The following is a 27,202-nucleotide window of genomic DNA, read 5'->3' on the forward strand; positions in this document are numbered from 1 at the left end:
GGGCTGTGTGCCGAGGCTGCAGACGTCGTTGGGGAGGCCAAGAGGGGCAAAACCACAATGGATTCCAACTCTGGAGGTTTGGGAAACCTTATTGGCACCGGTGGCCCACTTCATCTTGGGTCGGAGATCGCAGGTGCAGTGGTGACTTCAGGCATTGGATTTTGGTGGTTCCAGAGGGTTTCTGGAGTCAAAGCTGCAGGTGCGTTGACTTTGGTGCAAATTTCGACGACTGATGCAGACAGGCACGCTAGGTTGGTACCAGGTCAGCTGCTGCTTTTCTCCTCTTCTGCCTTCACAGCTCTTCTGTTTAGTGGGTCTTCTTAAGTCATCAGGATCTGCTTCCCTGGTGACAGGGGCTTCCCTAAATACTGAATTTGGAGGCATTAGGGATTAGGGGGTGTGTAGGGTAGTAGCCAAAGGGCACATGATGGGGTCACTTCGCACCCTATATGACCACTTACTTTTGGGAAGTGGGCATATAGCCTTCTCCCAGAATTCCTAGGTATGCCATCTCAAAGATGGGTACCTCTGAAAAATCGTGTCCACCTCATAGTAGCCAACCTTAGAGGTGGTACTAGCCTGGAGATGGATGTCAAGCCGAACAGACTAGCTAATTTTCCCTCCTGTCCAGGTGCCAATTGGGCTCTGGGTAGGGGGGAGTGATTCCTCTCCTGAGGGGGGAGCCAGGTTCACTTTTAAAAGGCGGCAAGCCTTCGAGGCTTGCCTCCCTTAGGATGGCTAACGAGCAGGTCATCCTGTGGTAGAGGGTGTTACACCCTCTTCCCGGGCAGCATTTTGTTCTGGTAAATCCAACACTTTCAGCATTCACCAATACAAGATGTTTGATGCCAAATATCCCTATCTACGGTGAAGCCATCATGTAGCTGAGGAACACGTATTGCCCAGTGTCCAGCACATGCATTTAAAAATCACTTACTATGTCTGAGAATTGACCAAGACCGTGCAGTGGCATATCTGCTCATGCAGATATGCCCTCACATGTAATATAATGCACCCTGCCTTAGGGCTGTAAGGCCTACTAGAGGGGGTGACGTATATATATATTATACATGCAGCGTTAGGAGACATGGAACACAGGCTCTGTGCCATGTTGTGTTTTCACTTTTGTCTGCACCACGACATGCAACCTACAATGGCAGACTCATGTGCTTGGTCAGGGGTCCCTTGGGGTGGGGAATTCATGTTGCAGCCCTTATGAACCTTCTTAAGTACCCCAGGCCCTAGTCCCGTTTGCTACGGACTTACAGAGAGTGGAAGGCTTTGCCAATTGGGGAAAGAACTGTGCAGTTTTGGGAAAGAGCTCTGGCGCAGGGGACCTGGTTAGCAGGAATCCAGTTCACTTTCAGTCAAAATTACATCAGGTACCAGGTAAAAAATGGGGTGGGGGGAGGGGTAGGAGGGTAAACACATCGAACGGGGCCACTTTCCTACATACCAATTCTACTCTTGACTCTCAGTGGTAGCTGTGGTCGAGCAGTCAAGGTTCCCCCTAGTACAAATAATAAGTAAATATCGAGCCAAATACGTGCTTTCATAGGAGAATGTAGTATTATATTTCTAACTTTACACATGCAAAGAGATACGACATTCAAATGCAACAACACAATTCCACTTGAGGTCAGGGATCTAATAGTTGTCATGCTAATCGCTGTCCCACCCTCCTTTGTGTGACTTGTTCACGGTTATTCCCCATTCACTGGCAGCCACATCAGGGAAATCTAACTATTAGGCCATACTCAAGAGTTCCCTTTTGAATTTCAGGATTTCAGTCAAAAAGGGTCTGTGGTACCTCAGAAACTTCAGCAGTGAATTTCCTGGGCCCCAAAGCCCCTAGTTCAATTCTTACCCACTTTTGCAGCACAAAAGCATTCACCTTTCAGCAGGTTTCCTCAGAACATGCACTGCTTCGAGAATTCAGTGGTGCAGTCGACAGCGTAGGGCAGGTGCAGGCTCACTCTCGAATGGCACAGCAACTCTCCTGAGTGATCAGGGCAGCTTCCAGCTCACAGCGATGCATTAAGTAAAGTTCAGCTAGGGGTTGGTGTTGTCCTGGTTCTCAGGTGTCAGTCAGGGCAGCTCCTTTGGTGCGGTTAGTCCTGCCAGTCACAGCCTCACGCAAGTCCCGGGCGACGGCCAGAAGTCTTTGATGATTTGGTCCTAGCAGTCCCTCCTGGAATATAGGGTTGCCGCAGCACCTTCTGGACACAATGTAGACTTTTCAGGTGCAATCACGCGTCCTGGCATGCTGGTCACACAACTTCTGAACTGGTGATGGCCTATGACATACGGGGTCACGGCCACGAGTCCGTGTGGGCTTGGTGCCCTCCACACAATGATCAACTCTTGGAACAGTCTATGGTGGCTTTCTCCGGGCATACAGGAGTTGCTGAAAACAGTCTTGCACACTGACTACAGCCTGATCAGTGTACAGCTGAATCCTCACACCTTGCACAGGGAGTCATCACAGAAGGCTTCCCTACTGGACCTCACTCCCTCCAACATTCTCCTCTTCCTCACAGGGTACACTGGTCTTTGCAGTTTGATAGGCACTGGTGCTCCAGGGCATATGGTCTTGGTTTCCCTGGGTAATTTATCCTCACCCAGCAGAGAGACTAAAAGGTCTTGGCCCCAATTCCTGGTCACAGGTAGAAGTATTGCAAAGCCTCAGTTTCTCACACAGCACGTCTAGCTGCTTGACAGATGACAAGTTTTTGGGGACTCAACCTCCCCTTCTTATATTCCTTTTCCAGACATCAAATGTAATTTAGGGTCTGGGTCTTTGAAGCTTTGCAATGGGGTTCTGCTTCTTTTGAAGTGGACACTTCTCCTTTTCATCTTCCTTCATGAAAGAGGTCTGCCACAGCAGACACGACTGAAGCAGATTGTCCACAACCCAATTCTTGGGTGTGACCAGAGCTCACACCTGGATATCGGCCACAGTGATATGTGCATCAAAAGGTTAATCCCAGACCCCCAGCCGTACTTTTTATGATTATCTTTTTAGCTGCACCTCCCTTTTGAGATGTGTTGAGCCTCCTTCCTTGTGATCTATCACTGAATCAAAGACCAGTTTTTGGAAATATATAGTCTCCTCCTTTTCCCTCCAGTGGGTCCCCACCCATCTCACAGGAATGCAGAAATACACATCTGTCTCAGTGTATTTGTCTCCTCCGCATGGCTATACAAAGCAGGTCTATCCTTCCCAGAATGGAACCCAAGGTCCTCCATACAATGTATCCTTTCAGGCACACTCACTCTGTGTATGTTTATAACACACATTCTGTTGAGCACTAATGCCTCTATGCATTGTACCCTCATGTGTACACATGCGTTCAGCACACACACTGTCTGTGTGCACTGTTCAGCATTAACACTTTTTTGTTTTTAACCAAGGTGTGTTATTTAACAACTTATGCACCACAAGCACACACACACTTGCTTTGTGCCCGGTGCACAACTCTTCACTCGTCAGGTTTTGTACTTCACGCAAGCACACATACACCCATCACATGCTGTCCTTGTGCAAGCAGTGCACAGCACTACATGTCTCATTTAATGTATTCCTCTCAGGCATACATGCATCCAGTACATGTACTAACCACACATGTACTGCACAGTACTGCTCCATCCTTATACTGTACCCTTCCCATGCACACATACAACCAATGCAGAGTCACTACTGCACTTTGCAGCACACCTGAAGTAGGCCAAGGGTGAGTTCAGTACACACCAGCTGAACTTTTGAGAAAGTGAGTGAGCCTATTGGCCTCATTCCAGTGATGAGGGTTAAAAGATCATGTTCACTACTACTGATCACTACGCTGTATGCTACCACCACTGCACTTGTGCTGCTTAATGTCTTTTGAAGGCAGTAGCCTCTTCCACCACTGAGTATAATGCATTGGGCACCCCTCCCACTACAACAAGCATAAAATCCATGATTCAGGCCTATGTCATGCCGCATCCACATGATACTTGTTCACCTACGACAAAATAAATCAGCATTGGGGATCCAGACAAAGGTACAGTTGGGCACTCTGGGCAAAGATACATGTATCTTTCCATGCAGAGGACTTTACCACCCCATCAGACCTACTGCTAACAATAAACATAGTTAACTTTGGGCCCCACCCCTTCCACAGGCCTTTTTCGGACCATCCCCTTTTAGCCTTTGACTTCAGACTTTGTCAATCAGGTCTTGACTCAGTTCTGTGAAATATTCATATCCCATGTTAAGCAAGTGGCTATTTCTGGCATTATGCCTACTCTTGAGTGCTCACATTGAACTTGCTGAGAAACTAATTTACAGCTTAAGCATTTTCTATCCTCTCCTGCTGGTTCCGTAACATGTGTCTCACTATAAAATGCTAACACAGCATGTCTTTTTTTTTTTTTCTTCATAAATCTGTTTATTGGTATTTTATTATTACATTGCTTCATGCTTTGAAAATTGTTACATTTTGGTACAGTATGGTGTGCTATATATATACCCTCACACATTGATTAGTACACACAAATCTATTGCTACAGCATGTTGTACAGCATATACTTGTAGTTATTCAGTTGTTCATTTTGAGCATTGTGCTGGCTACAGTCATCTTACAATGTTGTTTTTGCTGTTTGGTGCGCTTTATAGCTTCAAGCCCGTTGCGCGGCTACAGTTTGGAATGTCCGCGATGTATCTAATGTTCATCGGCTAGTGCATCATTGACAGCGCCAGTCGATTTAACATTGTTTCTGAATCAAATGTTCAATTGAGGAGATTCTAGTAAGGAGGAAGAGATTATGAAGTTTACATGTATAACTTTTAAATAGAATGAAAATAAAAAGGAAAACTAAAATAACGATAACATTGCCGTTAACAGACTCTTACACAAGTTTCACATATGCAAATATTATCCAGTCAGGGTGGGGATCTCATCGTTACAAATCTATTTGCTGATAGAGGGGCTGAGCCGGGTGCAAGGTAAGACGGATCCTATCTCTTTGCTTCCCGGTATCGGGGCGTATCTCGCTAACATTCACGTTCGGTTCCCAAGGGTGGTGCATTTTCTCGTTAGTGGACATCCGTTTATATTATTCTATTCCCTCCCCTGTTAGGTGTACTTCCATGTTACGCAGTCGCAGTCGAAGGAGCATTCCCTCCCAGGTGGCGGACAGTGGAAATTGTCTTAACCCCAGGGCTTCTTCCTGTGCGAGCGCCGTGCCCTCAGCTCCTGCCCATACCGCGAGGGAACGCCTCCAGGCCTGTATCGGTGGCGGATTCTGTGATTTCCACCTACAGGTCACTAATCGTTTTGCCACTATGAGTCCTAGATCTGTGAAGCGTTCCTCCGCTCTGCGCTGCTTACTTCTGGGGAATAGTCCTAGAATGCATGCTTCCCATTTGTTGCGATATACAGTCAGACAAGTTGTCAGTTAACGCCCTCCAGTATGAATCCAAGTCAGGACAGGACCATAGCATATGCAACAGGTCCACTCCAATATCACAGCATCGGGGACAAGTCGTGCCTCTGCGATCGAAGTATCTGTTCACGCGGGCTGGGGTGAGGTAGGCTGTATGTATTATGTAGTATTGGATTAGGCGAAATCGAGAGTTGCGAGGCACATTGAGGTGGCCTGAGAGAGCAGATCTCCATTTTGCTACCGCTATTGAATCGCCGGTGTCTGCTTCCCACGGCACGCGTAGCGTTTTGTTTTCAAGGGCAGTCTGGTTTCTCAGGGCATCTGCCAGCCAGGTGATCAGGTGGCGCCCACGACCCACCACCTGTAGATACTGAATCCGTAAGTGAGTAGGAGGTGCCACTGAGACTAACACAGCATGTCTTAGCACATTAAAACAAGAGTTTATTTACATTTTTACAGACCCAGGAGGCATGTGCAGTGAGCACCATCAAGGGTTACACTGTTGCTTTGTCTGCATTTCACACCAACCATCCCTTTTCAAATCTCCGATTATGATCAGTTTTTTGAAAAAGTTAGTTTGCCTGTTCCCTCCTACTCCCTTTCTGATGCCTCAATGGTATTTGAGCCTTGTTTTCACTTTTCTGACTGGTGCTCCTTCGCAGCGTTTTGTTGCACAAATTGTTGTTCAATACCTTTTTTCTAGTGGCCATTACTTTGCCGTGGTACATCAGTGAGTTACAAGCACTGAGTGTATTCCCACCCTTCACATGCTTCTTCCCGAATAAATTGGTCCTTAGAACAAAGGTGCATTTCCTTCCCGAGTTAGTTACCCCTTTCTATCCTCTAGCATTCCTACCTTCTAGTCTCCACAGCATCCCACGAGGAGGGGAGACAACATCAGCTGGCCAGTAGAAGGTTGATTAATTATTACTTTGACTACACTTAAGCGATCAGGTCTGATGGCCAGTTCTTTGTGAGGTATACAGGCAACAAACAAAAGAGGACTTTGTACTCTGCTCCTACCATCGAGGAACAGCCGGAGGGAATCCAAGCTCACTCCACCAGTGCAAAGTTTTCCATCTCCACACTCACCAGGGGTATTCCTTTGGCTGACATTGGTTGTACTGCGAAATGGACTTCCCTTTGAACCTTTGTCAAGCATATGGTTTGGATTCTGAGGTGAGAAGGGATGGCGATTTCACAAGTTTGGTGCTCCAGGATTTCCTTGTTTGACCATTCCTTCAGACCCACCACCTGCGAGTGATACTGCTTTGGAATGTAGTCAACAGGTGAGGAATCTGCAGGTAGAATGATTGCATCTGGCAAATACGTTTCTCACCTTCTGTAACTATCTATTTGGTAGATACTGTACCTACCTGCAGATTCCAAACCCATCGCACCCATCTCCCAGTTCTGGTGGCTAGGTTGTATCGCACATTTAAAAAGTTACACTTTAAATTGTTGCACTAGCCCAAAATTATCATCATTTCCTCGTCTCTAAAGGTATGGAAAAAGCGGATCGGAAACTGACATTAGTACTCCTCCAGGTTGGGAGCTTTATGGCTCCAATGACTTGACCGTGACATTACTTCTGATGCCCTCATGGAGCCAGTATCCACCAGAAAGTTTGTTACCTGTTCCTCTCCAGTATTTATTATGGTTAACATTCAACCAGTGTGAAGTGCCTGGTTGTATTTTTGTGTGCAGCTCTCAGTTTGCCTTCCAAGGAGTCTTGGTTATGTAGGTGAAAACGAGAGTTGACTACTGAGGCAAACACACCAGCAACTTGATGAATACTTATTGATGGACATTGTATTGGTACATATGTAAGTACAAACCCTCCACCCCACACCCCTCCGTCCCCCCAAGACTTATATCTGGTAACCTTTTTATGTACTACTACACAAGAGTACATTCTTACTTGTTCGATGTTGAATATTGTGCTCTCCTATTTGCAGACAACCCGCCCTACCTCATTGATATTTTTACTAATTTGACAAAAAATACAAATATGGATCTGTAAGGAGTTGAATATTTATCTTCATCCCATTTGTAAAAACATAATTAATACATCTGTTTTATACACAGTACGTCTTTAATGCACAATAGTGTTTTCACTTCATGGAGGCAGGAGTAGTGGGGTTCACAGCAACTAGTGTTTCTTGGTCAACAGTATACCGTTTTTTATTGTGGTTTTTATTGTTTTTGTTCACCAAGTGCTAAACAGTATTGCTTTTTATGTAGGGGTTAGACAATTTTAAATTGACCTTTCAGGACTTGGACATATCTAAGATCTCACATAAAGATCTATGCTGATCTGTATTAACCTGCAGTATGTTGTTAGCTGGTCATTTGCCGTATCAGGTACACATTAGAACTGAAAAAACTTTAGACTTCATTGTGCATAACTGTTGCGTTTGTGGATCTATGGCTGTGCAACAGGTATTTGATATACTGCATAGCAGCTTGGAGGTAACAAACCAAGTTGAGTATTTGGGAAGGTGACATGAACTAGTATATGTTCTCCAGCATTGGTCTTGCAAAGTTCTCCGTTCACAATGAACTGGGGAACTCAGGAACTGAAGGAATGCCCCATTTGGTTCGATAGCAGTGTAAGTACATTGTTTAAGTTTGTCCTTGCGCATGGTCAAGTGAGTTCTATTCAAATTAAAGTTGCTCTTGAACCATAGAACACCTAAAAATGGAATCCTGTTGCAAAAATAGTGCAGCATCTCTCAACATTACCACTAAACGAGCAAGAAAGTTTGTTTGTGCTTGGGGGAGGCAGACATTTGTTCTTGAGTGAGATCTTGTTTAAGATAATTCAGTCAGTAGCCATTCACCTGCAAAGTAGGGCAAGGAGATCTATTCTTAAGGTGTCACCAGTCACCCTCCTCTGCAGTTTATCAGCTTGAATGAGGAAGGAATTTGGCAATCTACCTCCCTCTGTGCTGGTTTAGGATTAGAAGGCTGAAGTGCTCCAGTCTGAAGTATTGCACCATAATCTTGCTCCGTACCTGATCGGTTTTGCTGTTTACAATAAATAAAAAACTGATAATTACTTTTGTCTGTTTTTAGATGTGGGAAGGTCGTTGGAGAGTGATACCCTATGACGTGCTACCTGACTGGCTTAAGGACAATGATTACCTACTTCATGGTCATCGGCCACCAATGCCATCCTTCAGAGCCTGCTTCAGGAGCATCTTTAGAATACACACAGAAACTGGCAACATCTGGACGCACTTATTAGGTGATGGATATGTTCATGATATATGTTGACTCACTGACTACTCATTTATTAATAACTTTGTTCTCTCAGGTGCCATATTCAGTGCATGGTAGAGATTCCACACACTTCTAATACCACCATGCAATACATTATTTGTGTGCACATTTAATATACTTTTTGTACCTTTTAAAATGTCCCAGAAGGTATACCCACAGTTGTGAAACACTGATGGAGCCCAGAACGATGCACGTTTTTCATTCTAATCTCATCCAAATGGTAGCAACATTGATAACCTAATTCTTTAATACCTATCTGAGGCAGTTCACTTAAATGCTACCTTTAATTGATTGGATTTGTTCAGCCAAGTACTAACATTCTTAATAAGTGAGCAGTCAATTGCAGATACCCACCACCTTCACACATTGACTAATGCCCTACATGAATAATTTCTAGCTGCACTACTGTTCCATTTGCGCTGAGGAATGTACTGCAGGCCTGACTCTTAGCAAGGTAACCGTTACAATGTCTTTGCTGTTGCCTACTTAACTTGATCAGTGCACATTAGTAATGCGTTTCTTAAGCCCTGATATTTCATTCATTCACAGATGCATCTAATCCTTGCCTGGAAATATTGCTGTTTCACCTCACCATGCCCTATATTACAGTGCCCATATTACAACCCGCACAACAACACCAAGATAGTTTGCCTGGCCCATCTTCATATTAGTTTCTAAAACAAAGCTCCGTAGGTCTTTGTAAAATATACTCGCATCCTCTGTCAGCTCACACAATGTATTAGGTGTATTCTTTGATCTCGGTTAGTTTCCTGCATTGCCTGTTTCGTTAAAATAAAGTTCCTTTAAAAGTTGTGCCATAAAATAGTTTGCACCTAGTCACTGCTAAATGGTGGTAAGCTCATTATTTTGAGTCGTTTGGAATTGATCAACTGAAAGATTTTATACATGTAGCCCAGTTCACATCGATGTCTGGTTGATGCTTCATAATGTGAATTAGTTAAATGAATACAAGTACCTTATTTAAAAAAAGTTATAGTAAATGTTAAGAAGTAAAATAGCAGAGTTATGCCCCAGTAAGCTTCCGGAAAGCAGAGTCAAGGGGAAGATCAGCCATTGGTGAGATGGCAAAGAGATCTAATTAGGGTGCCTTGGGCGAGAAGCTGATTCCAGAATAAGAGCAAGAGGTACAGGCAGCGATCAACAGTCATCATAATAGATCAAAGTGGACTGATAGTTGGTACAGAGCCCTGAACTGGGCAAAGGAATGGTGTGTGCACATAAAAAAGAAACTGGAAAATATTAGAGTTATGAGCAGGAGTATGAAAGTGGCAATGGAGACTTTGAGGTCCAACTTGGCATTAAGAGCGTTTGGTAGTTTGTGTGAGATTGGGAGTGTGGAATGACCAGCCATAAAAATGAAGTTGCCATATGTTGGAAGAGTAAGAGATTTCTGTTTGAGACTGCGTAGAAAGAGCATTTCAAGATAAACCTAAGTCATGAGTATCGAAAAAAAGGCTGAACAGATTTAATTAAAGTAATTTGTGCAGCATCTGAAACTGTACAGCCGTGTAGATGTATCGATGTCCGTGCCATCCAGGGACTTAATATGGTTTGAAAGAGGTGTTGCAGCAGATAGAATTATACTCCACAATATCACTTCATGCCTACTAGTTGTCCTCCAATTATGTTTTTATACTTGATCATGTCCAGTGTATGTCTTATTGTCAGTTTCATTTCTTTGATTGACAGGTTTTGTGTTGTTCCTCTTCCTGGGCGTTTTGACTTTGCTGAGGCCAAATATGTACTTCATGGCCCCTCTGCAGGAGAAGGTGGTGTTTGGAATGTTCTTCCTAGGAGCAGTGCTGTGCCTGAGCTTCTCCTGGCTCTTTCACACAGTCTATTGTCATTCCGAGAAAGTATCCAGGACCTTTTCAAAGTAAGTTCTGCTACAGGGCAGGAGCTAGACCCAGCTCTATCCTGCGATGTCTTTTTGGGTGCTCTTCCTGTACACTCAATTGCTTTAGCTGGTCAGGTACCGTTACAGATTTGCTTCTGGAGCTGCTCTGAATTTATGTGGCTTGTCCTTCCTAGTGAATTAAATTGTGAAGGAATTAACACATTCGCATCCACCGCATTACTCAATAACAGTCCTCTTGATTTCCAAGCATGTTTCATACCAGATAGATTTTCTGCTAGGGGTTCTTACATTGTCCTTGGTCTGCTGCACATGAGAAATCTTAATGAGTTTTACTGTTGGTTGTTTGTTTGTATCCACACTTGTCGATTAAACATGCACCCCGAGTTGATGCATTTCAAATGGTCTGAGGGGAAGAATAAATGCCAGAGGCGAAGGACTTGAAATTAGTGTCCATACTTTAGTATTTCTGAGGTTGCTGATGTCATTCACATTCAGGCAAGCTATTTTCATTGACCCCAATAGGTGGCATTTATTTTTACAAATGTTTTGTGGAAATTATTAATATTATGTTCTCCTAAAAGACAAGCTATAAACACATACAAAATCATCATACTGTGTCTCAATAGTCCCAACAAAACAGTATTTGCATCAATTGCCAGGTCATAGTCTATCCACATGTTGCAGAAGAGAAGAAATAATAGCTGAGAACTTCAGGTAAAAAATAATACTGTAATGACTAAAATGTAATACTAAATTCAGTAGTCACTTATTCAAGTATTTGCAGGCTGGTGTACTTTCATCCAGGCTACTCTCACACTTGTAAGGATATGGACTAAAACAGAAATATGAACATTGCGTCCGAAAATATCAAAAACATGCCCTTCAGAGTGTCCATGCCTGCTAGTGCTTTGCAGGGCATGATACTCCATGAAATGTTAATATAAGTCACTGGACTAGTTAATTTACACAGGCTTGTGAAAAGCAGAAATGCAGGCATGCTTATCTTGCGGATCAGTTATCATTTTTTGGTCTGCCCTAGAGATGTACATTCACAGAGAGCATTCATGGACACCCTCTGCATCCATTGAGCTATTTAATTGTAATTCACATTTTGACGCTGCCCATCACAGCGTGCAGCAGTGGGCAGTCCAGTTCAGCAGTTGGGTGTTGTGCAATGTGGTTTGTCTGACTATGTGCACATCTGCATAAAGGGAAGTACTCTTCAGTGCTGGGGTGATAAGCCAATACTTTACTTTGCCAGTGCTTTGTTCTCACCCCGTTCTTTTTTTATTCTTTATAATTTGTCAGTCTTTCTTTGTTAGTTTAAACTATGCCTTCCAGTTACAATAATTGAAAGTCAGTAGTACATTTTCTTTGCATCAATAAGAATTTAATTTTCCTGTGGTGTGCTTTAAAACTTAAAAGGTTTTCGGTAACTGTTGTAAGTATATCTGCCTACAAGGAAGCACCTGTAGTATTGGATTTAAATTTAATAGTTATTTATTTTTCTATTTTAATTTTGCCTGACCTGTTGGATGGCAATGCTTGTTTAACTTGGTAGCTGGGACATGTTTACAAAATCTTTATCTCAGAAGAAGTGTTCTTTGCGGGTTATCTCTTGACGACTACGGCCCTATGGTTGGACCCAGAAATGGCCAGGTTTACAGCATTCCATAATCTCCTTAATTCAGGTTAATATGTATCCTTACTTCACTTTTCTGCCAGTGTAGTGATTGAGAAAGTTGCCTCCTGCTCATTTTTGTTTATTTTTGGTGCCCATTTGAGCTTTTGAAAGAATAGTTACTGGTTCCATAAATAGTGTTGACACTTCCTCTACATGATCTGTCATCTGTGTTCCAGTGCTTGCTCTGAGGGGACTTAAACAGTATGAATCAATTTCCTACCCTTTGCTTAGTGCTACCAGGTTGACACAGTGGTAAGCTCATTAAACAGTCTGTGTTGACATCTGGCATGACCAGAAGGCCACAGGAAAAATCCCAGCCAGAACAATTCAATCTTTCATCCTTCTCAGTTCAATAAGTTGACTACCATTATACTAGGTATCATTGCCAGCTGTTACTTACATCCTTTAGGAAGAGTTCACACTGTGAGATTAAATGTTTAAAAATACAGGTGTATATGAGATGTCTGATATTGCTGTAAGTACCCTAGAATCTTTCCTAATGCAACCCTAATTTCTCATTTCCTCAGTCATTTCTTCTTCAAACCTGGATCTAACTTCACTGTCTTGGTTAACTGTAGGTTCTATGTGAGTTTGTTAATGCAGTTCATTTTCAGGATGTGACAGGATTAGATACATATTTAATGATTTGCTGTCTTTTGACTATAAGATGCCAGGTTATTACTCAACTCGGCAACTATTTTACAAGGAAAATAAGCACATGCAGACCTTCCTAAAAGTGGGAAACTAGAATTATGGACAACTCCGAGATGCCAAAGACCATTTCAGTGTCTAATCTCAACATTTCACATATTAGTGAATCAACTAAAGTGAGATACCATCCATAAAATTTGAATTCACTAACTTCTGTTGTGTCATGTGGTCAGTGTTGATGTTGCATGCCAGATGTTGCACGGCGCACTGGTGGCTTTCTGTTTTTTCCACACACAAACTGTAAGCAATGGAAATATAGAAGGAAGATGCAGCAGTGCCGGTATGCATTATTACATGGCAAAAATTTGAGGGCTTTTGACAGCATGGTGCCTAGTATGATTGCAGGGTTGCTACATCTGTATACTGACTCTCCCATTCTCAATTTGTTGTACTGTTTGCGCCACAGTTGGAGGATATGAAATTGCTGTTAGAGATATTAAAGTGTATGTTGCATTCCGAATTTAAGGCACACTGCTGTACCCGATACTGGCTTAGGGCCCTTGTATTTCGACAGGCAGGAACTTTTTTTTCACGCCTACCAATCTGAATCGGACCACTATTCCCTTGTGTCTTTTGTGGGCCATGATACCCCAGTAGTTTTAGTTTTTGGGCTTTTCTGTTTTCATCATTGGCATCTACCTCTGTTATTCGAATTGGCTTATGCTTTCATGGTGTGGTTTTAACAATAATGCCATTGGCCTTTGGGGACCTGACCCTCCTTTTCTCCATTGTCTCTGTTGCACCACTTAAGCATAAGTCTACAGCATGTGCCTTCCCTTCCTTTGCCTCAGTTGCAAGGATGTTTTCCATAGGAGAAAGTGTAATCCCAATCACAAGGCCTCAAAAGATCTAGGAAGTACACAATGACACATCCCCTGCTATTCTTTAGGCTATCTCAGGGGGTTCACCCTTTCAGGTGAGAGAACGGCTTTCTGTCCATTGAACTAGGATCACCACCAACTTGTGAGTCCCCTCATTTAGGTCATTAAATTTGAAACTATATTGCACTATACACCTTAAGAACAGCATTAATGGTGTGGGGCTGACTCTTCAAGATATAGGAGGTCATTATGACCCTGGCGGTCTTCCAGCCGCCAGGGTTAATGTGGCGGTATCACCACCTGCCTGTTCATCTCCGCCCTGGTGGTCCACAGAGTACCGCTGGCGGTATTATGAGCTGGCCTACTGCCATTGTTTCCGCGGCAGTAGCACCGCCACGAAAACTATGGCGGAAGGGCTACCGGTGACAGGGAAGGAATCCCTGTCACCGGTAGACGGATGTCGCCCCCCCCCCCCCCCCCCACCCCTCCCCCAGCAAGCACCTGATGCCCCACCCCCCTACAGTCACAGCACCGCCCTACTCACATGAAGCCTCCCCTACTCACATATCGCCCCCACCCCCTACTCACATGACTCCCCTAGCCACCACCTTACATGAGGTACTCGCAAAGCACCCCCCACTCACATGACGCCCCTCCCTGCATATGTGCACACAGACACCCACACGCACCAAGCATACACCCGTTCACCTACACTTCCATACACTCATTCACTCACACATACTCACACGCATTCAGGCACGCCTACAGACCAAAACATCCAAACACGCATACTAACACACATATACACTGACATGCACACACACTTCAACATTCATACATACATGCATTCACTCGCACGCATACACCATAACACTCAGTCGCATTCATACACACACACACACACACACACACACACACACACACACACACACACACGCAGGTACCACACACTCAGGTACCACACACTCGCACACAATGCCCCCTACCAACCTTCCCCCCCCTCCCTTGTCGGACGCCTGACTTACCTTGTCTGATGAGGGGATCATCCGGCAGGGAACTGGAAGGGGCTCTGCCACAACCGGGAGCGCCCCACCAGCAGGACACCGCCAGGCCGTCTTAATGGTCTTAATCCTGCTGGCGGCATACTACGGGCAGGGCGGTGCAGGTGGTAGCAACGCCAGAGTGCCACCGGCCGTTAGCATGGCTAATGCCGAGTATCCACCCAAAGTGTGGCGGAAATCCAGCAGTAATCATTATATGGTGGGCGGAAGAACACCAGCACTGGTGATCTTCTGGCACCCGTGGCTTTGGTGGTCTCGCTCAGATACCGCCAAAGTCCTAATGAGGGCCATAGACACTAAAACCTGAATGTTCCTTCTTTAGAAAACTCAGGCTGTCATTACTAGTTTGGCAGTCCCATGACCGTCACGGTGGCGATGGCGGTTGCACCGGTGGTCATATTATGAGCATGGCGGTGTTCCCAACAGAACACAGCCAATACACTGCCAGTGCGGATGGGCGGCAGGCAGCAGGCATTTTGAGGCCGGCAGAGACCATGTTTCTGCTGACCATATTATGAGGCTGCACACCGCCAGGATTTAGGGGGCGGTTACACTGCCACAAAAAGCCTGGCCGAAACGAACAACATAAAAGGAGACACACACCTTCAGGAACACAGGCACGTCTGCAGCTGCCATGGAACCCGAACTTGAAGTCTTCCCAATGCTCCTGCTGGCCATATTAATCCAGAACCAGCGATGGCGACGAAGACAACAACCGTAAATACACCCACCTGGCACACACTGAAGGGAAAACCATTATTAAACACCCATACACAACACACAACCCGGGCATGGCTAGCCACACGCACACTCGCTCTCACACACTCACTAAAAAACATATCTACATTCACACTCACATACACTAAAAAACATATCTACAGTCACTCACCCGCTCACAAACACACACCATGGCCAACATGCACATGCCATACACACACCACCGCCAATGTGTCAACACCACAGTCACACAACAACACACTCATAACCACACAAATGCATTGTCAGAGAGGCACACCACACACCTCTACAGGAAAACACATACTGGCAGAAACATGTAACAGCAGCACACAATCAATACAAACTATAACAGTGCCAAACAACGTGTCTGAGCATACGCCACGTCCACCCATCACACAAAGTACATCACAGATGCATCACAACACACACACACACCACTACCACACAACACCAACACAAGTTTTTAGCACAACTTACCCACACAACTCATGCTGCTACACAAACACATAACATGCACAGAAGACACACTTACCAAATCACACATGTACAACACATACATGTGGAAGGAAAGCCGGGACAAGTTTGTAACCATCAACACCAAAGGTGAAGTTGTGCTGATATAATGAAATTGATGTGCAAAAAAAACTATATACAAAATGGGCCTACTGGCCAGTCCAATAGTTCTCGGTGCCCCTGACACACTGGGCAATGTCTCTCGGCCCAACTTGACTCCTGACTGTAAAGTGGCCTCCACATAGCAGGGGCATCGGTGGAGCAAGCAGGCACCTTAGGGGTGATGGAGGGGGGGTGGAGGTGAGATGGGGACTTGGGTTTGAGGAAGGGGGGGTCCTTTAGTTTAGGCTTGGAGTGGAGCAGGGGTTTGCCCTTAGACTTTGACTTAGGGGGAGGGCCTTTGCTTTTGGGTTTGGAAGGGCTCTCACTAGCTTTTGTGGGGGTCGAAGTCTTGAGTGTGGTAGTGGCATGGGCAGTACTGGGGGGGCATGGGAGGACTGGGAGGTGTAAGTACTGGGTCTGGGGAGGGTAGCAGGGTGCTTGCTGGAAACAGGGACTGGGTCAGTGGGAGGGAATAGGGTACACATACAGAAATAGTTGTTTTGGGAACACAAGGGCGGTCATTGGAAAATTTTTTGGTAGTGGAGGGAGGGGGAGTGCTTGAGAGATGTGTAAGTGTATGTGCCTTGGGTGCTGGTGCATGGGTGGATGCCATGTATGTGCTGGGTGTCTGTTGGGTGTGTGTGTGTGTGTAGGTGTTTAGGTGTACTGGGAGGAGGGGCGGAGGAGATACCAGGGTGGATGTGTGAGTGTCTGTTGAGGTGGTGTCTGCAGTTAAGATGGATGTTCTGAGAGAGAGAGAGAGAGAAGAAAAAAAAAAAGCAATGGGTTAATACCTACCCATCATTCACACAGAGTAACCACCTCAAAATTTACTGATATGCAATGTCATTGCATGCCTTTAAACTGACATGCACAACTGCCTGAAATCATAGGACAAACTGAAGCTATCCAGTGACAACTTACTGATGTGGAAACATTTGGCACACTTTGACTTGATGAAGGGTCATAAAATGCACAGTACTTGCCACACTCCCATGGTCGTTTACATAGACATACCCTGTACTCCTTACTCAACGTATTCCTGGATGGCAAGGTAGCATGCCAACAAATTCATTAACATTGTGTACAGTAGTATCTTGCCCCTGCATCCATCAACACCTTCGGCACAAGGCATCCGACTGTTAAATCGCCAATTTTCAGTGTCATAATGGAAGTCTATTACTGATTGCAATGCCCTGACACCGCAGGTATACTGATGCTGATGGAAGGATCTGGTCACTCAAAAGATGTGTAATTTGTCCAGACAAACTCAAACATGGGAGTAAGTCCCCTCATGAATCACTGTCTGCATTCATTGGCAGACATAATAGAGATAACTCCTGCCAGGGTGGCTCATACCCATAGCCAATGTGCAGGTACCAGTGAGCTGCACCACATCTTACCACTAGTTGGCTACCCAAACCCTTACATGCCTACCATTAGTGAGTTGTGTGTACTTGCCCCCTTGTGGCTGCTGTGCTGCCCTCAAGCGCCCATCCACCTCAGGGTAAGTCACTGCCAAAATGAGGGCCATTAAGGGGGGGGAGGGGGTCAGGGTCTGACGGACACCCCTCCCTTGTTGGGAGGATTTCCCCAGCAGGGCCTCAACAGTCTCACAGGTCCAGCATCTCAGGTCCTCCCACCGCTTTCGGCAGTGGGTGCTCTGCCGGGCATGGACCCCAGGGTCCGCACTTGCTTGGCGATGGCATGCAAAATCGCCTTCCTCTGATGGGCGCTGACCTGCAAGGGTGACACAGATAGAAGGAGAAAGTCATGTAGAGTGGCATCACAGCAACAGCAGTGAACTCCACACATCTCATGACCACAGAGACGTGCACATACGCCATCAACGCACCAACTCCTTTCCCATCTGCATGCATCCACTCGGTGTGCGCTGTCACAATGCCTTTCTGACCCACACACATTACAATCAGACAGGACAGGAACATTTGACTCACCTGCTGCTCTGGTGCCCCATACAACTGTCCATACAAGGGTAGGACCCCATCTACTAGCTTATCCAGCTTACTGGGTGAAGGCAGGGGCCTTATCTCCTGCATGATGTGGCATAACCGCTTCCAGAGACAGAACACAGAAGCACACACAGTGGTGGTCTTGCTTGCACGAATGTCAGGAGGCAAGGGAGCTGTGCAACATGAAATGGCGGTCACGTCAGCCGCGTACATTGGCCCCAGTCTCCCATAGGCAACAATGTTAGCCAATGGGGAGTTGGCTGGCGGTTGGAGACCGCCTACCACCATGCGGACTAATGCCAGCGGAATTAGGTCACTTCCATCTGTCCTGTGCTTGCAGGACAGGCAGCTGCCATTTTACATGTATGTGGTGTATTGTAGGTGAATAAGTGCATCATGGATGATTTTAGTGAGATGTGCACAGATAACCTATATTCTCAAATCAAAACATGGTACACACGTTTGAAGTTCATGGATAGTGGTGTTATATGTACATGTAGATGACTAGGACACAACATGTGCAGTCACTTGATGGCCCATACACGGGGTTACCATATCTATATGTTCATATTTCACATACACCTCCTTAATTACCTGTGGGAATAGGTTGTTGTTACATGGAAGTGTCATTTTTATTGTGTCTACCATAAAAGGTCACTCAACATGGCCATATGGATTCAATATACTTCAGAACTAAGTCCACACTGCTCTTGTGTGTTACATGTATTGTTATTGAGTGGCTTGTGAAATGATGACATCAACTTGTGGCTATTCCCCTCTCCCATTCCTAGATTCTGTGCAATGGTGAGAATCAGACATGCACCTGTGTACCGGACCCTTGTCGATCTTGTTACTCTGGTAGAAAGACACATCATACAGATCTATCTCTGAACCGTCAGACCATCATGGAACTGTGTACCCAGTTGGAGCCGGATCTCGTCCGCCATACGTTATCCATATACCATACCTCAAACAGTGGAGGTGTTGTCTGTGCTACACTTGCTAGCCTCAAGCTCATTCCAGATCACAGTGGGCTTGGTAGCAGGGATGTCATAGCTCATGTTCAGTCATGTGTTGAAGGAGGTACTGTGTGCTTTACTAGCATCTGGACAGCTACATCAGTTTCTCTCCCCTCCCCCCCTCCCCCCAACATGCGGATTTGCCCACTGTTAAAGCTGACTTCTATGATATTGCACATATCCCTCCTGTGATAGGGGCCATAGATGGCATCCACTTTGCTTTGGTACCTCCCAGGGCTAATGTACAAGTGTACAGGAACAGGAAAAACTTTTACTCCGTAAATGTCAAGGTGGTGTGTCTCGCTGACCAGCATATCTCCCAAGTGACAGCCAAGTTTCGTGGTTCTGTGCATGACTCCTACATTCTGAGGAACAGCAATGTCCCACACATGATGGCACAGCTACAGAGAGAGAGAGCCTGGCTCATTGGTATGTCCCCAGTAGTATGTGTGCATCTGTTATCTCGCCTGTCTTCACATTCTGCCCTCTGTCACTACCAGTATTGTGATGTGTCAAATCTTTGTGCACAGGTGACTCTGGCTATCATAACATGCCGTGGCTTCTGACACCAGTGAGATACCAGACCACAGATGGGGAAGACTGTTTCAGTGAGGCCCACAGCAGGGCGAGGCATGTAATCGAGAGGACATTTGGGCTACTGAAGGCCAGATTCCGGTGTCTACACGTCTCAGAAGGTGCCCTGCTCTACAGACCACTAAACATCTACCAGATAGTTGTTGCCTGGTGCATGCTACACAATCTAGCCCTGAGATGTCACATCCCATTACTGGATGTTGAGAAGGTGGCAGCTGGACCAGTGGCTGATGATGGTGACATGGACAGTGATGAGGAGGCAGATGATGAAGATGCAGCTGACACTAAAATAGAGTTGATCCAACAATACTTCCCATGACATACAGGTATGTGTTTACTCTGTTGTATGTGTACTGTACTGCTGTCTACCTTGTGACATTGCTCCTCCTGATGTGTGCCATCAGTGGAGGTGGCAAGTACAGCTATCCCACTGTGGGGGTTTGGGGGACAACATGTTGGCCAACAGGAGAGGAGTTACTGTTCTGTCAGAGCTATTTCTACTACATGTTGTAGTCTAGCATCACATCTTCAATTACTTGGGCGTGTTGTATGTTCCTTGTACTGCTATGTCATCTGCAATTGGACTGCCATACATATTGTGTTTATCTGTATTGCTACCTATCCTCCCTGTACACAATGGACGTTTATAGAACATAACTTTTACTGATGTGAGAATTGCCTTTAGTGGAGTAATGTCAGCTGTGAGGGGTGTACCATAGGGAATGCATGTCTGGAACATGTTGGTTTGCCATGGTGATATGTGTTAACATTCGCACTAGGGAGCTCAACAATGTACTGCATTTGTGTTGGTTGTGCAACATTGACTCCTATCAGGATGGTTGGCCCTGTCTTGGTCTCTTTTCAGGTCTGTTGGGTGGTGTCACTCTGGTTCCTGGCTTGACTTGTGGCTCCCTTGGCACACAATTTCAGAAAATGTCTGTTCTATTGTCATACTCCCTGCACATTGCACCCCCTTCTGTCCATCTCCCAGACTTTTAACGGTCAGTGTGTTAACTATAATGACATTTTGTACAACAGTAACTCTTACTTGTTACAACAAAGACAGGTAAGCAGTAGCTGTGCTCAGTGCCGTTTATTATGATACACAAGTCCAGTGGGTGATGAGTGGGGTCATGGTGGAAGAAATCATCAGAGTAGTTGGCCCAGCTGTAGGTAGTTCAGGTCCAGTATCCAAGGGCCATGGGAAAATTGGAGGCCTGACATCTGGACAGTCAGCAGGGTGTCCCAGCAGTGACACACAAGGGAGAATGTTCAGGAGAGGCTCACTTCCTGGCTGTGGTTTTGGTATTGGCATAATGTCCTGCAAGATATCTGGATGGATGACATTGTTTGTGTGGGGGTTCATCAGCTACTGAGTGAGGGGTGCTTAGTTGCCTGTGGGTTCTCTGGCAGGGCCTCCATTCCACTAGCTGCAGCAGAAGTGGATGGCTCAGTTGGTAAGTGGCTAGTGGAAGGGGTCTGCTGGTGGGTGGAGGACTCACGCAGGATGGAGGTAAGTTCCTTGTTCACCCCTGCAATGTAGGCTATGGTGGCATTGTGAGCCTGCCACTGCTGCGTGGCCTCGTGGTGGTAACCCCTCTGCAGCCTCTGGTTCTCCTGCAAGGTTAGGAGGATGTGGCCCATCATGTCCTGGGATTGCTGATATGCTCCCAGGACTTAGGAGATGGCCTCCTGGCCAGTCGTTTCCCTTGGGGCCCACAGGTGCCCTCCAACTGCCCCTGGCCTCCTGTGCACACTCCCAGTTAAATCAGGACCTTCATCTTCTGGGGTGTGAGTGGTTGACTATGGTCCTAGTACTGTGGGGCACACTGCTGATTGATCAGTCCTTTGAACATAGGTTTGGGGACCGAGGGGTTGGCTGTGGTGTTGTTGCCACAGGGGGGGGCATGACCTCAGATGTGGTCTGGGTGGGCGGGTGGACTGACCAGGTAAGTCGTCAACTCTTCACCTGTGAATCGTAGGTCCTTTTGAGGGGGAGATGGCGGTTGTGATGTGGTTTGGGGGAGGGGGTGTTGTGTCAGGTTGTGGTTGTTTGGAGCTTGATGGGATGTGGGGGTTGCTTAGTTTTGTGTGCTGGAGTGTTGTGGTGTTTGTGTGCAGTTGGGATGCGTGTATGGTGGTGCTGGTGCAGTTGTATGATGTACTGCAGGTGTAGTGTATATGTGCCTATGGAGTATAAGTGGGAGGTGATGGGTTTGTGACTCCTTGCTGTCTCTCTGTGGTTGTAGTTGCAAAGGATTGTGGGTTGTGCGTGGGTGTATTTTATAGTGTTTGGTATGGGTTTGGGTGTGGGTGTGTGTGTAGTGGTGGGAATGTGTCAGATGTTCATACTGTCCATTGTGGTGTTGGGTTCTGATGGTGGTGGTGGCAATTTGAGCTCAGTGGTTTGCACTGCCAACAGTTTTCCATTGTGCGATGACTGCTGTGCTGATTTGTGGCTTGTAATATGGAGGGGGGGGATGTTGTCGGCGTGGCGAGGCTGGTGGTGGGGAACGTCTTGCCCCTCGGTTGTCCTGGCGGTCTCAGATTTGTGACTGTTTTTGGGTAGTCTTCATTATAAGACTCGTAATACAGTAGTCGGGATAACGGCATCACTGGTGGTCTTTTGACAGCCGTCGCCAAGGGGTTCTTCCGCAAAGACCCCCAAACTTGTAATGAGGGCTTCAATTCTGTATCTTTGTTCTGAATTTACTTTTTAAAACTAGGTAGTCTAGATTCTAGTATGACTGGTCTGAATGACTTTTCACAATTTGGCCCTCGTATGGAGCAACACTTTACCTCACGTGAGTATAAGCATGTTTAATAGTCTCAGAGATCTATCTGAGATGTATCCCCTAAAACCTGATAAACTAGATAGAGTTCTTTGAACTTAAATCTGCTTCTCAGGTGAGACTAGTGCAGTTTAGCCAATACAGACTTTATATGATACATCCTTAGGAGAGTGTAGGCTGCTGATATTGTGGCTCTCCTGGTACCCCAATATGTCTTGGTGCAGTAAACTTAGGGCAGGATGGTACCCCTCGGGATTGTCCATTCATTGCTGTTTGAAGAAAAGACATTGGCCCTCATTACAGCATTGGTGGTAACTACCGCCACGGCGACAGCTGGCAACATACTGCCGCCGTGGCTACCAGCCACATCCGCGTATCATGACCACAGACGGTATACCGCCAGAATGCTGGCGGAACACCACTGACGGTCATGGCGGCGGACAGCGGTAAGGCGGTGCTGCTAACAGCAGCACCGCCACACCAGCAAAACACCACCGACCGTATCATGTCCAAAGATACGGCCTGGTGGTGTTTGGCTGGCGGACCATCTTTAGCCGGAGGACCCCCTGCAAGCAGGTAAGTCGGGTTCTCCGACCAGAGAGGGGGGTGGGGATGGGTTTTGTGTGTATGTTGGGGGCGGGGGGGTTTATGTTTTGGAATGCGTGCATGCGGGTGTGAGTCGCGTTGGATGCATGTGTGTAAAAGTGATTGTGAGTGTTGCGAATGCATGTGTGAGACAAGGTATGTTAGGGTGTGTGGGTATGTATGTGTGCATGCGTAGGTGGTGGGTATGGGTGCGTGTATGTGGGTGCGGGTGTACATATGTGCGGGGGTAGGAGGGTGGGAGTGGGGGAGGACTCTGGGAGGGAGAGACCCCTATCAGTGCCAGGGAAGTGATTACCTGGCACTGATAGTGCCTACCGCCATGGTTTTCGTGGCGGTAAGGTTGGCACAAAAACCATGGCGGTAGGCCGGGTCGTAATCCCGAAGGTGGGATTGTGGCGGCTCCCGACTGGAGACCGAAGTCTTCAGCCCAGCGGCCGGTGTGTTAAAGTGGCAGTCTTGGATGGCGGTTACTGCCAGGGACATAATCCCATTTTTTTTTTTTTCTTCTTTTTTTTACCGCTGGCCTGTTGGCGGTATTAACGCCGCTTTAACACCGACCACCAGGGTTTTCAAGTCGAAAATGGTAATTGCCATTGTTCACTACTTCTGATAATTGTTTCTTCTGTTGCACCAGCATATAGTTGACGTAGAACAGACAATTGCCCTCTGCTGGTGAAGTAAGAGGGGGGGTCTTCTCCAGTGTCGGACTACAAGATGGGGCAGTTGTTGGTACGCTCAATCCAGGTGGAATAACTTGCTTCATTCCGTACTAGTTCCTCTCCTCTCCTCCACAAGTAGTCATTAATTCTTCTAAATGTTTATAGTTCTGCAACAGTAGCTGGGTGTCTCTAACAGACATCTAGAAATCCGAATTTGATGCTCTGATACCCAAACCAGTAGCAAATTTGCATTGAAGAGAAGTGGAAACGAACCAGGTATTTTGCACCACAAAGACTGTATCCTTGTATTGAAGAAATCACAATAATATTGTGACTTTCCATGAAATAGGTCGTCAAGCCTTTAACCGGACTCTATACACACAGCAAACTCTAGTCTCTCACAGAGGATCTTGTGGTCCACTGTTTCAAAGACTACTGACAGATCCAAAATAGGGCAGCTTGTTACTTTATCATACACCCACAGTAGTCTATCATATATCTCATTATTTTGAACATTTTCTGCACTCATGCATTTCATGCAAAAACAGTACAATATAAAAAATAAGTGGTCTACAGATCAAGGAAAAAGAGAAGATGCAAAACAGAGTAGACAAAGGGATATGCAGTATAATGTTGATATGATTCATACAGATTTTATTTTGGTAAACGTTTATTGATTTTCACAAGATTGAAACATCACATCATGACAATAAGTCACTGCATGTACATAGTTTGCAGTAATATCTTGCTGAAGAGTTAAGCCCCATGCCTCCCCCCCCACCCTCACTCCCCAGAGTGACTCGTATGTCCCTAATTTCAGGTCACACATATGGGTGTTTATAAGGCTTAGGAGCATTGGCAAAGTATTAATCGCAATTAGCAAAATGACAATAACTCTTCAGTCTGTCCGCCTAGTGATGTGGCCCGAGCTCTGCCCCCTCCAGCGGCCTCTGTGCCTTCTTCTGGCCCAGAGGGTGCTGCGGTGGGGAATCATGGCTTACATGGTTCGTACAGACTTGTGCATGTATAAGTCATCATGTGATCTGCCTTAGCTGTTCATGGAGTTGCCAGGTGCACCAAGGGATCACTGCTGGGACAAGATATTTTCTTCAGTCCTCGGTCTTGAGTAAATTAGGGTACTTTATGTAAATCTCCTTTTGGATGGTAGACCCTGGTTGCTCTTAGGCTTCTGATGCCCTAATTTTCAAAGCTTCCTTGATAAATGCAGTGTTTAGGGCCTCAGCTTCAACTCAACCGAATGTTCGTACTACACCACCCCAAACTGGCTATCAATGATCTTCACTGGCTTTGTAGGAACATCTTTCATTGTATGCCTTACCTCAGTCACACATTATCACAGTCATTTTGAACATGTTTATTCTGGCTTTCATAAGTATGCATGCATGTTCATGAGGCACTTATGCTGAGCAGTCCTGCATCTTAATTTTTTTAACATTACTGGACGAGGAGACATATTTGATGATGGATAGTTTGGTTTCTAGATTTGCTTACATGGCCTTTTCTCTGGCTTTTTAGGAGTGATTTGTGTGACTTTGTCTGTGGCTCAGGTTGTGGTAGCTGCCTAATGAGGATGTTTTCTTCATCCATTTTCGGCTTTTAGCAGCTTCTTTGGCATCAAAACTTCATCTCTTCTGAAGTGTCATAAATCAGAATAAGTTTTGGATGGGCTTCTCGTTTGGCATTGTTCACATCTCGGATATCAAATATTGCTGTTGAGAGAGACTAAGGCAGCCAGACAGTTACCTTTCACCTTAACATTTCTCTGTGTCCTAGAACAGTCACTGCATGTCCAGCCAACACACTTCACTCCTATATGCTATAATGCCTCAATGCTGGCTCTGGACTATGGTTTTGAAACCAAAAAACAGATCGTTGTTTCGGCAACCATGTGAAGAATTTTATTACCTGACTACTCTGCGTGCTTATCAGCATGCTGTTTTTAAATAGGCTTACCAGTGCCAATACTGGCTCTTTGTTGTGTCTGAGCCTAAAGTGTCTTTCTAGTCCTGAGAAAGTGCCTACATCAGCTTATAGGAGTAATAGGTACAAGAAGAACATGCCGGAGAAAACTCTAGTTCCCCAGTCCAAAATAGTTGAACAAGCGATTTAGTGACGAACAATCAAAGATTGATCTGTGTACAACACAGAAAAAAGAATGCCTACAAATTAATGGCCCACTGGTATCTCCCGCCAGTCCAACTAAAAGCAATGTTTGTGGTGTCTGATCTATGTTGGAAGGGCTGTGGAGAGAGGGGTCACACTTACCCATGTATGATGGGGGTGCAATCAAATCAAAATGTTCTGGAACGAGGTCCCCTTCTCACATTAAGCCTTTTGCCTCTCCATCCTCTGGTGCTTTTCCTAGGTGACCTAGGAGAAATGTTTGCTCCACCACACCCTGTGCAAACTCACCTCCCATTTGCTGCTTGCAACACTGCTCTCAGTTGCCCGGATGTGGAAACCGCTGACAGCGCCCCCTCTCACCATGTGGTAGAGCAAGGTCTGGGCCCCCTCCATGATGGAAAAGATACCGGCTACCATCTAGGATGGCCCTATAAATTTGATAGAATATAGCTTCTATTCATAAAATATCTGAAGCGATCTCAGGTTTTGTTGGGTGATCCAGTGGTTATGTCTGAGGTCCTCAGTTTGCAGCCAGTCTTCACCCCATAGAGAATACTGCTGTCAATTTATCATGAGAACCTGGAACACCTGGAATATTATATTCACCTGCAATGTAACCATTCCGATGTCTGTGCTTTATATTAAAAATTTAAACTAAAGTAGGTTAAAGAAACATATATATAAGCGCTGAACTTGCGGCCCTCCTTGCTCCTGCACTCCTGCTTGGAAAAAAATGTGCCTCTGAAATGTCAAGTCCGCTATGTGGGTGTTGAATGTTGTTGAGAGGGTTTTTGTAATCTCTGGGAGATGATGGTGTTATATCTACTATGCCAAAGGCTGTGCAGGAGTCTAAATTGGAGCTTAAATGTGTTGTTTGTGTCTGGAAAAGGTTGTTTAGACTAATTAGTGTTTATGAGTTGAATAAGGTGGACAGTTATGTTTGTAGGAGGATACTAGAATGCTTGGCCTTTATGATGTACTGAGATCGCTAGCCACAAAGCTGGAGAAAAGTGAATTATTGTGTCCCTCATATGTTGGAGTATCTTTGAGGATTACTGTTGTTCTCTCCTGTATTTCAATTAAGGCAGCCTTTCTTCCTTGGCCCATTCCTAAATCTGATGGTTTGTCCAACATATTAATATCCAGTTGTCACCCTTCAGTCAGGTGACTTTAGAACTGCTCCTGGACCACCC

General features: G+C 45.6%; 1 protein-coding gene across 4 annotated transcripts in view; it reads left to right on the forward strand.

Moving 5' to 3' along the window:
- The window catches only part of ADIPOR1 (adiponectin receptor 1), a 156,706-nt gene that overhangs the window by 97,266 nt on the left and 32,238 nt on the right, over nt 1-27,202 (forward strand). For all 4 annotated transcript variants that reach the window (XM_069239016.1, XM_069239018.1, XM_069239017.1 and 1 more), the window contains 2 exons: nt 8,506-8,677; nt 10,423-10,609. In XM_069239016.1, the coding sequence (XP_069095117.1) occupies nt 8,506-8,677; nt 10,423-10,609 (359 nt within the window). The remainder of the gene's footprint in view (nt 1-8,505; nt 8,678-10,422; nt 10,610-27,202) is intronic.

Source organism: Pleurodeles waltl, chromosome 6 (assembly GCF_031143425.1).
Source record: "Pleurodeles waltl isolate 20211129_DDA chromosome 6, aPleWal1.hap1.20221129, whole genome shotgun sequence".
Lineage (NCBI taxonomy): Eukaryota > Metazoa > Chordata > Amphibia > Caudata > Salamandridae > Pleurodeles > Pleurodeles waltl.